Source organism: Aspergillus uvarum, assembly GCF_003184745.1.
Source record: "Aspergillus uvarum CBS 121591 unplaced genomic scaffold BO82scaffold_5, whole genome shotgun sequence".
NCBI classification, from domain to species: Eukaryota; Fungi; Ascomycota; class Eurotiomycetes; order Eurotiales; family Aspergillaceae; genus Aspergillus; species Aspergillus uvarum.
Window position 1 is genome coordinate 611981 of NW_020291302.1, and position 11678 is coordinate 623658.

At 49.3% G+C, this 11678-nt stretch overlaps 2 protein-coding genes across 2 annotated transcripts; one reads left to right on the plus strand and one right to left on the minus strand.

Annotated features, from left to right (window-relative positions):
• Positions 1 to 5583: 5583 nt before the first annotated feature.
• On the plus strand, positions 5584 to 6291 carry BO82DRAFT_143903 (uncharacterized protein). The gene has a single exon (XM_025630100.1). It carries the CDS (start codon positions 5738 to 5740, stop codon positions 6113 to 6115), a length of 378 nt encoding a protein of 125 aa, XP_025496177.1. The 5' UTR covers positions 5584 to 5737; the 3' UTR covers positions 6116 to 6291.
• Positions 6292 to 7893: 1602 nt separating this feature from the next.
• On the minus strand, positions 7894 to 8688 carry BO82DRAFT_143899 (uncharacterized protein). Its single transcript, XM_025630099.1, has one exon. It carries the CDS (start codon positions 8557 to 8559, stop codon positions 8095 to 8097), a length of 465 nt encoding a protein of 154 aa, XP_025496178.1. The 5' UTR covers positions 8560 to 8688; the 3' UTR covers positions 7894 to 8094.
• Between the last annotated feature and the right edge of the window lie 2990 nt (positions 8689 to 11678).

Genomic DNA, 11678 nt, shown 5'->3' on the forward strand with positions numbered 1-11678 from the left:
CCCTGCTCTTATTATTGGCAAATAACTGTAGGTACCGGTCGGCATATACCTATTTGAGACCCAACTGGGATAATGTTTGACAAGTGCATATCAACGGCGGCACGCGTTTCATGAGCTGGGGCGCCATTGTCAGCCACAACGAAGCTGTCTCTATATTGTCACGGGGCGATCTTGGTCGAATTCACCTGGAATGGAAGTGATGCGTGTGGCAAGCAATCCTGGTCGTTCAATTGAAGCATGCAGGGAAAATCTGCTTTCGTCAGCTTGGGACAGAACAAATGAGACGATAGGCTATCAGGACAAGCTCGCCCTGGAACTTGAATGCATTGTGTAGTGCATAAGTCACCCTCATTTCTTGCTTGTCGAGAACGTCAGCGTATGTGCATGACACTAGTCTCGCGTCAGTGTGGTCGTGATGTTGGCCGACACATCTGATGTAGTTGGATCGAATCTCGGTCTTGGGACACTCTGTATGCTTGACTCGTAATCGAGTCATTCCGACAGCGATGTGCTTGGTATCAAAGTACCGAATGGGGCAGGCTTATGTTGGAGTTGAAGTGGGAAGTGAATCATGTGCGTCGTCAATCAAGGAGTTTGTTCTTGGAATATAGCCCTCGCTCTGCAAGGACGGCTAACCACAACCTATCACGTTGACATGGGCAAATCAACAATCGCAAGCATCCAACATGATATCGAATCAATTTCTGCATTGCATATGGTCAGCTTACCATAGATGTCAGATCACATGTAAGTCACTTGAACCACACAATCCAGTCAGAAGAATCCAACATAACCTGTTTCTCCGCCACTCACGATCATTTGTTTACAATAGAATGTTACTGGGTCAGGCACTCTACTCTGTGTACCTTAAACCCGTCAAGTCGATTTCGAAGAGGTCAACACACTGACATGAATGCAGTATGTGCTTCTTGCTACAGCAAGACACTACTGCGTTCCAGAATGCAGAAGGCAACATCACAATAGTCAGTCACACGGTCTCACTCATGAAGACATCAAACGAATAGCTTCGCCGACCTTTTCAAGCTGCGAATATGCGAAAGAGCCATTCAGAGCCCCCGAATGGATGACTACATTCATACAACTCATCGAAAACCTATTCACCCCAAGCATGAGAAGCTATTCCTCACCCAGATCTCACGCCCTGCTCCTTCAGCCCTACTCATCACGACAAGGCTTCTTCCTCTACACGCGCCCAGCCCCATTACAGTCAGCCCAATCCAACTCAGAAGTAGATCATTCTCTAAACAAATCCTAACCTTCTTACCCAGGCCACCTAAGACCATTTCGACACCGCGCTGATGAAGAGCAGCACAACCATCAGCCACTACCAACCAAGTCCTCGAGTCCGTGAATGGCCCATGTGAATCCCCTTCACTTACATAAGAATACCAAACAAACCCACCAAGAATAATCCCACCCGAGCTTGCTCCGAACAAACCCGTCCGATGGACCCCGTTCCACCGAGCCCCAACCCTGCAGGGCCATCACAGAGCCCGACAAATCGTTCGACTTCGTTCCCCCTAGATTCCCGCACCAGTCACTGGAGATAGAAGGTCTCCCCGGAATCAAGGCCTGGTGTCACACCGTGTGTCCGCCACGTGCTCCATGTCATAAGCATTGAGTAATCCTCGACCTGCATGAAAATCTACCGAGGGAGGCGTGGCGGGGTTTCAGATAAACATGCAGATTTTGGGGGGGGGGCTTGGCTTGCGTTTTATGCTCGGAGACCCCGGAAGGCGATGGATGGCTCTTAGTCAGAGTTGGGGCGAAGTGGGCTTGCATGGGTGATTGCGGTGGTGATGAAGTGGTTTTACGTGGACTGGAGTTGAGGTACGTACTTAGTACAAGCGAGGTTGGAGGGTGTCGATGGTGCTGATGCTTGACATGTGAGAGTTGTCTAACTGGGTCGGCCTACTCTTCATGACGGAGGGTGTTGTTAGTGATGGTGATGGTGGCGTTGAAGCAATCTTCGATCCTCCTCATCAAGTCTAATCTCCGATTAGGCAGGTTCTTGTCACATTTCCATCAGTCTTGCATCGTGGTCTTGAGGCTAGTTCGGTTCTCTCGGACCGATGGACATTCGGGAACACCTGAGTTCCCGGGCACTACTATATGATATCAAGACACGGCACTGCAGTACGACTACCCCCAGCCAGAGACACGACCAGATGTAAGAGATCAGACATCAAGCACCAATGGCTCACACACATCAGAGACTTCTCCAATCACCCATCTCACTGAGGGACAACGAAGGGTCACGTTGCGCAAGGCTCACCACCAATAAACCCCGGTCCAAGCTGTCGCCCGAACCCCCCTGTAGTACGGGATATAATAAGCTTAAAGGAGAATTTTCGACACGAGGAGGAAGATGTCTGACTTCCCACCAATAACACACAGAGTCTAACCCGCCGATAGCATGTCACATGATTCTGCTTAGCACTAATACTCTGGGTGTAAATAGTCCTGTAAGGGGAAGATGCATCAAGAACAGGGACCAAGGAGGGATAACTGCAGGGAGGGGAGCATCCCTCACAGCCTTACTATTAGACGCACAGCCCACCATGACCGGGTCAGTACCTACTAGGTATCTTATTGAATCGAACTGACCAATTATCCCACATAGTCCATCGTCGCAACGTAGGGGTAAAGCATTCATTCAGTGAGGAAGATTACCGAGAGACAGACCCCCAGACCGACCTTTCTCTTGTACACCAAATCATGTATAAACACTAGCCGTGTGTGCACACGGGGAGTAAAGCGGCATAAAACCGGCGCAGTCTAGGTAAGTTTAGTAGTATAGTCCGAGACAACTATAAGACGACGAGAATAATCGCAATCCCTTAATTGTCTATTCGTATGATAGATCGGCCACCGACTAACGTTCTGAACGGCGACCATGACGTCTATGAACCCCGTCCTCCATCACCCCACATCTTTGCTGACTGTCTATCACTCTCTCTCCGACGCACCCACAATTGAGGTCATCCATTCACACCTATCAATAACAGGATGAGCGACAATGCTGGCGAGGCACCATCCATCCATTCATCCAACCAACCAACCATTCCAAGACATCGACAAAAGAGAAAAATCCGGCTGCTGAATCATCGAAACGATGATCCCGATCATCCCCTTCGCTCTCTGAATGGTGTGTGCCTGGCCTGGGCTAGCCGGCCATTCCGAGCCCGTCGCGCGCGGCGTATAGTCAATTCAATTCCCCAATCCAGCGATAGTCCAGGACCAACATGGAGTTCTCACTCTTCTGCCAGGGTGGCCCCGAACGAAATGCCATCCAGACAGAGTTCTTGAACCTTGACCTTTACCCCTTTTTCGTTGCATATCCCGTTTTCTACTTTCTTCTTGTTTGAGGTTTTCTCTCTTCCCGTCTAGTCTCTCCGTACAATCTCCAAGTTCGCAAACCCAAGTCTCACCACCCCACCCCACCCCCTCCCCGGGACATCCATCCATTTATCCTTCTCGAACCCTTCTACGGCGCAAGCAACTCCTCCTCTCCAACTATCCACAAACCAGACTTACCTTCCCCAATTAATATTTTTGGTCTTTGGCCCGGGGGGGGGGGGACGATTTTTAGCAAGTAACGACGCGTAAACCCCTGTTCATCGCTTTTCTAGGCGGGTTTCGTCTTGATTGCCGGGCTCCTGGTTTAGCGTCAGTGTTGGTTCGGGAAGTTCGGTGGGTTTTTTGCGGTAAGCAGTTCTAGAACTTTGCATCTCGGCGGGAATGAGGTTTTTTTTTTTTTTCTAGGCGGATTATTTACGCGGTTGGCTCGGCTGGTTGGGATTGATATTATGATATAATGATTCGGCGGTTTTGGTGGTTGTGTGGTTATTCATACGGTTCCGGGGAGGTTCACTATGTCAATTTACTGTGTTCGTAGTGAAGATGGTGGGCATTTGGTGGTAGTTGTTGGTTGGGAGGGATAGGTATATTAGGACCGTTTAAGCGTGGTGTTACTACGTAGAGGAGTGTCATGCTATGCTTCACGATTCTCTGGGTGTTTTATGGGTGTGTAGGATAAGATATTTGGTATCTCAAGATTTCTGTCGCGATAGATATATATCCCGGTGGGTGCCGTTTATATTCCACCGCTACTACCCCCACCACCGTATACATGCGAATAGTTCAAAGCCATCATAAGATACCCCAACAGTATACCCTATACGTACTATACAGTATTCAACAACAACCCATCCGTCGCATCCATATACAATCCAAACCTGGAGTGAACACAGCCTCGGCAAGGGACAGACATTATTCAAGGTAACCGCGAACCACGGGACCACACCCGCCCAGAGGACGGGAGCGAACCATGGTACACTCTCAGTGCAGTCCAACCATCAACCAGAACCGACTTTTGCCTGTCACGATGAACTTTGGTTCCTGGCAGGATATAGCTGCTCAATGACATACCCACATCATTAAGTTGGGTACTGTCCAGGCACAGCTTCAGCTGGGACAATATATTCAGTGCTCGCTAGTAGGGAGATAGGCTGAATAAGTATATATAAGTAATCCTTACAAAGCCCTCCTACACTATATCCAACCTATAATTCCACATAGAACGAGTGTACCCACCCACGCAAAAGAAACCCACATAACCTCAAGCTCAAGCAGTCAACTGCCGAACCTCACCCACTCCCCTGATAAGTTCCCAGCTCTGCCTCCAAAAATAGAGGGAGAGACCACAGTACATCCCTTCTGCATAAGTAACTGTACAAGTACTCGGTCCATGCTCTGCCCTGCCCTGACCACCCAACCCAGCCCAACCTTTAGCGAAGCCAGCGCACAAATCCAGGCCCGAAAGAACCAACAAGATTCAAAAGTACAGAGACAAGATCCCACGGCGAGACTACAAAAAGAAAGTTATCGACTCCCGCTTTCGCGTCCCGAGTGTCGGATGTGAGTGGGGCAGCAGCAAAAGGGCCGAGCAGTCACTTGTGTAGTAGATGTAGGGAATGCATTGGCAATAACTACCTAGGTCACGGTAAGAACGGGGTGAGTGCCCGAACGGGGCGACAAGTTATATTGAATCTATCCGTAAAAGCGGTCAACAGAGACTAACTACGGTGTCTTACGGCGATAGACAAAAGGCGAGAACTAACCGGTGCAAAAGGGTTGAGCACGGATGTTTTTCTGGATATGTAACTAAGAAATCTCTTTCACCGACTTACCACTGGTAAGTGTACGGAGTACGAACGCGGGATTGTGGATGATGATGGGTTGCTTGCGCTTCCAGTTGTCAGTCTTCGGGGAGGAGGGCGTGATGGCGTTGATAGGTATCAATGGCTCACTCGCGATATGGCCGGGAGAGATGTACACTCCCTGATGATAGGGCCCGGAAGTCGGTCTGTGTTGTCTTCTTGTTGGTGGCCGTTTGCGCAGTTTCATTGAACTGTACTCTGTACTTCGTACTTACTTCCTAAAGTACTCTACACTGTACAGTACAGCTTTTATGCACCGATAGCCGCGGTGGCCTGGACTAGCGTCAAAAGTCGAAACTGGCGGGGATCCTGCAAAGATACCTAGTTGGATGGAGTTCGGTAGGGTAGGGTAGCATAGTCCACCAGATCACGGTTGAAGATTCCAGTGGACATCAGCTTCCATCTTGAGATGGACTACGAAGTACGGAGACTGGGCGTAGGGAGGCGGTAGAACTTCTTCCGTGACTACTAGACCGACCATCAACCAGATAAGAATGATCGACCTCTTCCTCCCACTAGGTAGATCTAGCTGCATCACCGAAGAAGAAGAAGAAGAAGAAGAAGAAGAAGAAGAAGAAGAAGAAGAAGAAGAAAAAAAAAACTTACGGGTAGCCGCAGCGTCAGAAGAAAAAGAAAAGAATCCCAGCAAGCATTTCGACCGAGAAGTCCTTCTCTGCCGCTGGTCCTGGCTGACGGTTGGTGCAAATATGTCGATGCGTCTCAAGTTTGAGTCGGTGATGGCCCCCTTCTCTCTCCCTTGCCATTCACTTGAGATGTGTTGCTCTTGGTGTCCTCTTTCGAAACGATGGAGATTCCGAGTCCGTTCAATGGTTGGGATGGATGCCGGACATGCTTCTAGCTTTTTCGTTTAGCCTCTCGGAAGGATGTGGAAAGTGGGTAGTTCAACAACAACAAAGAATGATAGATAAGCAGCATGCCCCCTCGGAGAAATTAGCCACTCAAAAAATGTTGCCCTTAAGATCTCTCTCGAATCGATCGTGAAATATGATGGGTCATGGAAGGAGAGAAAAAGAGCGGGATCGGTATGTACGGAAGTTTCTTTCGAATAGGAAAAGAAAGGCCCTCTTTTCCCCCTCCCTTCAACCCGTGCGCCAATCCAGGAGGCCGGGACCGTGGGCCGTAACTCCCGATTTCCGTAGTGGAGTTTGATGGAGTGCGTTGCTTCGATCCTGAAGATCAAAGTCTGCTGAGTATCCTAACTGGCATGTTATCTATCTCAAATCGAGTCTTTCTTCCCGTCCTCATCGCGAAGCCAGTTGATGCCTCAAGAAGCAGTCGGCACAAAGTACCAGTCCATCAACACACACAGTTTGACTGGGTCGGACCGCTGCATGGGCCGGAAAGTGGATCGGAAGTAACGGGATGTTGGTCAGGGTTTGGCTCTCCTCGGAGTTCTTTCCTCCCTCTCTTCCCATTGAGTAAATCCAGGCGGCTGGACGTGTAAGAAGTGGCCGAGTTGGTGTACTGTACGAATGTAGAGGTCCGACGGAATAGACGGTCTGGTCGGTCACTCACCGCTCTTATCATTCCTGCAGTCGCAGCCCTGCAGCTCCTGGCAGTAATTAACTACACAAAGCGGTGAGCGAGGCAACACACGTAGTCCGATTTTCCGAGGGACTATTTCTCGCCAACTGCTAGTCTGGATGCTGCATTAAGGCATGGTAGTACTAATCGGTTGGGCCGTCCTGGGCCCTGCGTCCAAGTAGGGCTGTCTGTCAATAGTAATCACGGGGGGGGGGGGGGGGCGTCGACAAGAGGGTGGAATAACATCATCGGGGACGCGAGCGAGGATCGCCCCGTCCGGTCGACGATGTTGTGCAGGCAGAACCAGAACCAGAACCACCATCCATGTAGGAAGATGGATAATCGTACGTATACTGGACACAATGTTCCAGGACTGCGAAGAATGATCCACAGCTTAGACAAAATGTACGAGTGCTGTGTAATGCATGTGGTGTGGCTTGGATCTGGATAGATTGAAGTTGATCCGATGAATAGATACTCTACGACGCCTCTTCAATAAGTTAATCAATAGATAGTCTAGTCCTTTCGCGGGGTACTTTTGTACTTGCCAGTGGGTGTTCCCACTTTTGATGGTCATGTGTGAGTGTGTTCCCCTAGTAACTCAGCCCGCGTCGGGGTCCATAAGAGACGCCCCACATACCGGGATTTTACGGGAATCTCTCGTCGTGGTGAGAATAATTAAGATGAAGACTGGAATCAATTATCCCAGTCCTTGCTGCTGGCGAGAGGAGGGAAGGGTCTTGAGAGAGCGTCCCTCTTCCTGATATGGCATGCCTTCGAACCGTGATCCGGCGTGCAAGGAAAGATGGAGAAGAAGCAACAAACCAAGCGCGAACGGAAAACTGGGCATTGATAAGATTGGAGGATAAGAGCCAGAACCTGGAGAGTCATCCACGATCATCATCTGACCTTGAGGGGAATGATGATGATGATGATGATGATGTACAAGTACAGTGACTAAGAGTTGAGCAAAGCGACTGACGCGGAACAAGGGCGCGTCTCCGAGTGAGGCTGGTTAGGCGCGACTGCTGACTTGCTTGGGGGGACTTACAGGCAGCCATGGATTGATGACCTCGACTATGATGAATTGCCCTGCCACTAAGGGAACTGTCGCTCCGAGACTAAACCACTCACTAAACTCACTCGGTACAAGCCCATAAAAGGAAGGCCCTGTTCGCCCATGCCACGGCTGCAGATGGGACCAGACTAGGTCGGCGGGCGATGCTAGGTCGATGCATCTCTGGCTTGGTTGCAGAATTACCAAAAACAGAAACAATAGTGTTTGATGATGATGATGATGATGCAGTCATGCAGTCTGAATTAGGGCCCAGCTGGGTCGCGCCGAACTTCTTCGTTGCTTTCTTAAGGTAGTGTGTATGTACTTACTGTACAGTATGTCCAGGTTGAAGGGAGGGGTATCGTGGTGCCCTTCATGCGCGAACACACAAGACACATACTTGAGCAGCCACACTGGGCATATCTGAAACCGAGTACTACGTAAAAACAACAAAGCCAATCGCGGTGGCGAACGACGATGACCTGAAAAGAAGAAAGTTGAGTCGTCCTGTCGCGTACCTGAGTCTTCCATCTGCGGATGGCACCCGCGCAATGCTGATCCAGCTGACCTTAAGCTGAGACGGCGGGAAGGGGGGAGGCAAGAATAGTGAAAACAACATCCTCTCAGGATAAGTAAAGGAGAACCGTACGGTGTAGGCGGGCTAAATAGCCTTTCGCACAGTCCATGCACTTCCTTTTCTGGTCGGGGCAACATCGAATGTGTCGAATGCACTTCCAGAACCCATTAATCTTCTGAATGAATTCTCGAGTTAGATGTGGATAGACTGAATCCCGATGGAGCGGGTGGTGATCTGTCAGGCTGAGAGGCATCACATCGTCAGCAATATTCTCCTCTTGCTGCGTGGTGACGGGTAACTGTTGTTGAGTTTCTTTGCATTTCTTTGTGTTTTGTTTTTTCGTAGTTCGAAAAGCCAGCCAAGCATGCTTTGATTGAGGAGACTATTCGGTATGAATGACTTGGCACAAGGAGGTGATAGTTTCCCATCTTTATCCCTACATGGTTTGCGAAGACTGTCCAGGTATCTATAGAACACGGTTGGGACTAAGACTAACAGCAGCAGCAGCAGGAGCAGGAGCAGCAGGATCCCTCGTCATGGTGATGGAGATGGAGAAGGTCTGGAACAACGGCCGCTCCTCGGTCCTGTCTAAGATCCACCCGACTAGTTCAACTCTGTAGGAGTCACTTCCAATTGGTGCGCACATGGATCAAATTCACAAGAGAGTCAGACACAGAATCTTAGATGCCGCTGCTACTGCTCAAATCCGAAATCCGTGTTCCGGACTCGACGGAGTGTCGATTATTCCTGTTGTCTTACAGGGGAACTCCGAACACCCACTGGGCAGGGACGGAGCGTCGATGTATTACTGATTTAGTGCTTTCGGAGGGGTAAGTAGGATTTTCCAAGGAGGGGTGAGAGGGACATCATCCAAGAGGGGAACCTCGAGAGGGACAGGAGGGGTAGCTGGGAGTGGCGGGTTCCATCGTTTCTCCTTCTCCGTCATGCTGCTCAGAAAGGAGGGGGAATGAACAGAAACTCGATGAATCAACCCACCAAACAGAAAAAGAAAAACCAAGGAGAATGACAATGCAGGAGAGACCAGGATGGTCGATATATCGATTCTCGACCTTGAATCATGCTGGATTCTTACTGAACAGAATCATGGACGCCCGTTTGGCCCAAGCAGTCAGTCGGCTTAGCCTGTGTGGGAAAAGAATCCCAGGTGGAAATGAAGGGAGAGAACACACGAATCATGTCGGCACTGTTCCTCCGTGGCATTCAAGCGTCGGTGGCATCCTTGTTGGAGGGGCAAGGGGGGGCTGACGAGGGGCGAGACGAAAGAAGAACAAGTGGAAAGGAAAAATAAATTCTGAAAAAGGAAAAAGAAAATAGACAAAATTAAATAAAAAGTGAAAAAAAGAGACAAAAAGGAAACAGAGAGGGAGAGAGAGGGGCCAGGTGCGTGTGATTTGATTGATGATTATCACAGCACACACACACACAGAGAGAGAGAAGACAACCACCGAGAAGGCAGAGAGACGGAGGGACGGAGAGGTTGGCTGGTCTAACCTTCTTCAGCTTTGCTGTCGCTCGAGTATTTTCGCGTCCTCCCCTCTCACTGTGGAGCGTTCGCACGCAATGATCCAACACATCAATTGAAATTGTATTCAATTTGATTAAGATGGGCGCTGTATCCATGACCTCCATAGTCGCTACTACAGTAAGTACTTTACTTTCCTTACAAAGTACCCTTTTAAAGATCAATCAATAGATAATGGATTACAATCTGATTCTTGTGGGTGAATGGCCCCGCAGTCACCGACCGGGCTGGAGTACGTACCACCCAAATTGTGGCCGTGGGCTGTCAGATAGGGGGGTGGAGGGGAGATAGAAGGAGGGGCGCGCGATAACTACGAGTACTCCAGAAATAGAGATAGGGATGCGATGACTTCGATAATCACTTGGTAGTGCCCTAGACCTTACTTGCCCCAACTGACGTTACTTAGACAACTCGAATATTCTTGTTCTTCACTTGCTTGCTGCTGCACCCGCCCACCCACCCAAAAGAGTTACATACCATACCGCTTTGAAGCTGTTCTCTCATACCAAGCCCAAGCCCAACCCCACAATAACAACGATGAATTCATCTTCACAGAAGAGAAGCCCGGGTCGAAGATGGAGAACCAACCAATGCAATCGGCAAATGCACAGAGGATCCAGAGGATCCAGAGGCTCTCTCACACTCTTTGCGACTGCCAGGCTACCTTCTAGGGTTAGGTCGCAGGTGACTGCCGCTGAACGAGGGTTCCGTCACTAATCAAAACAGGGATAGGGTGCTAGGAGCTACTCGGTAGTAGGTATAGACAACAATCTAATCATCATCGCATAGACTCTGGCTGGAAACTCTGGATCAATTTCAGATCTAAAGAACCGCCATCCATGATCATCTACATAGTATGATCAGGGGAAAGAAGGAACATGTACGATGCTGCCCAATGTTATGCATATAGGGAGTCAAGTTCTCCCATGCCAGAACAAAAGAAACAACCCCAAAAAATCTCGGATCAATTTAACGGATGTTGACAGGTTCTTTTTTCTTTTGCCTGGTGTGTGTGTGTGTGTGTGTGTTTTTTTTTTTCTTTCTTTTTTTTTTTTTTAGGATATTTTATTTATTTGTTTATTTTTTTTTTTTTGCTTTTCATTCATACTGGCTGTGTGTAGCGTAGCGTAGCGTGTAGTGCGGAGAGGGAAATTGAAGAGTGGATATAGATGAATGCTCCCTCACATCGGACTAAACTAACAAACGGTCGATTCAGCCAGACGAAAGGACAAGCAGGACCCCCCGGCTGAACCGGGTTGACGGGTTAGAAAGTGTCCATGTGGGTTTGGGAAGAGAGAGAGTCCACTCGAAAGTATCCATCCAGTGCATCCAATGCCATCCACTGTCCAGCCTGTGACTCTGGCTCCGGTAATTGGGTAATTGGGTATTTGGGGGGAGAAAGACGAGAAAGACCAGAAATTATGGGTCAAGGAACTTTAGGAACTTTAGAGCAAAGGACGTGTCCTAAGCGGGATTGGGGATAGCGCGGTGACGCGGGTTAGTCAGAAATCCAAAGGAACTAACTAAAATAATTGAAGATGTGGTAATATGGAATGTAGTGCGTGTCCGTGCCGGAAGACCGCTCAAATCGCTGGGTTTTGCAACCCCCTCCGTCAGTCCCGCCGGGAAACGAAGCCCCTCTTTTCCGCCTCCCACTTCCCTGTTGTTGTGGTTTCTTGTGGTTCTCCTGCGCTGCTCGTCGCCCAAATCAAC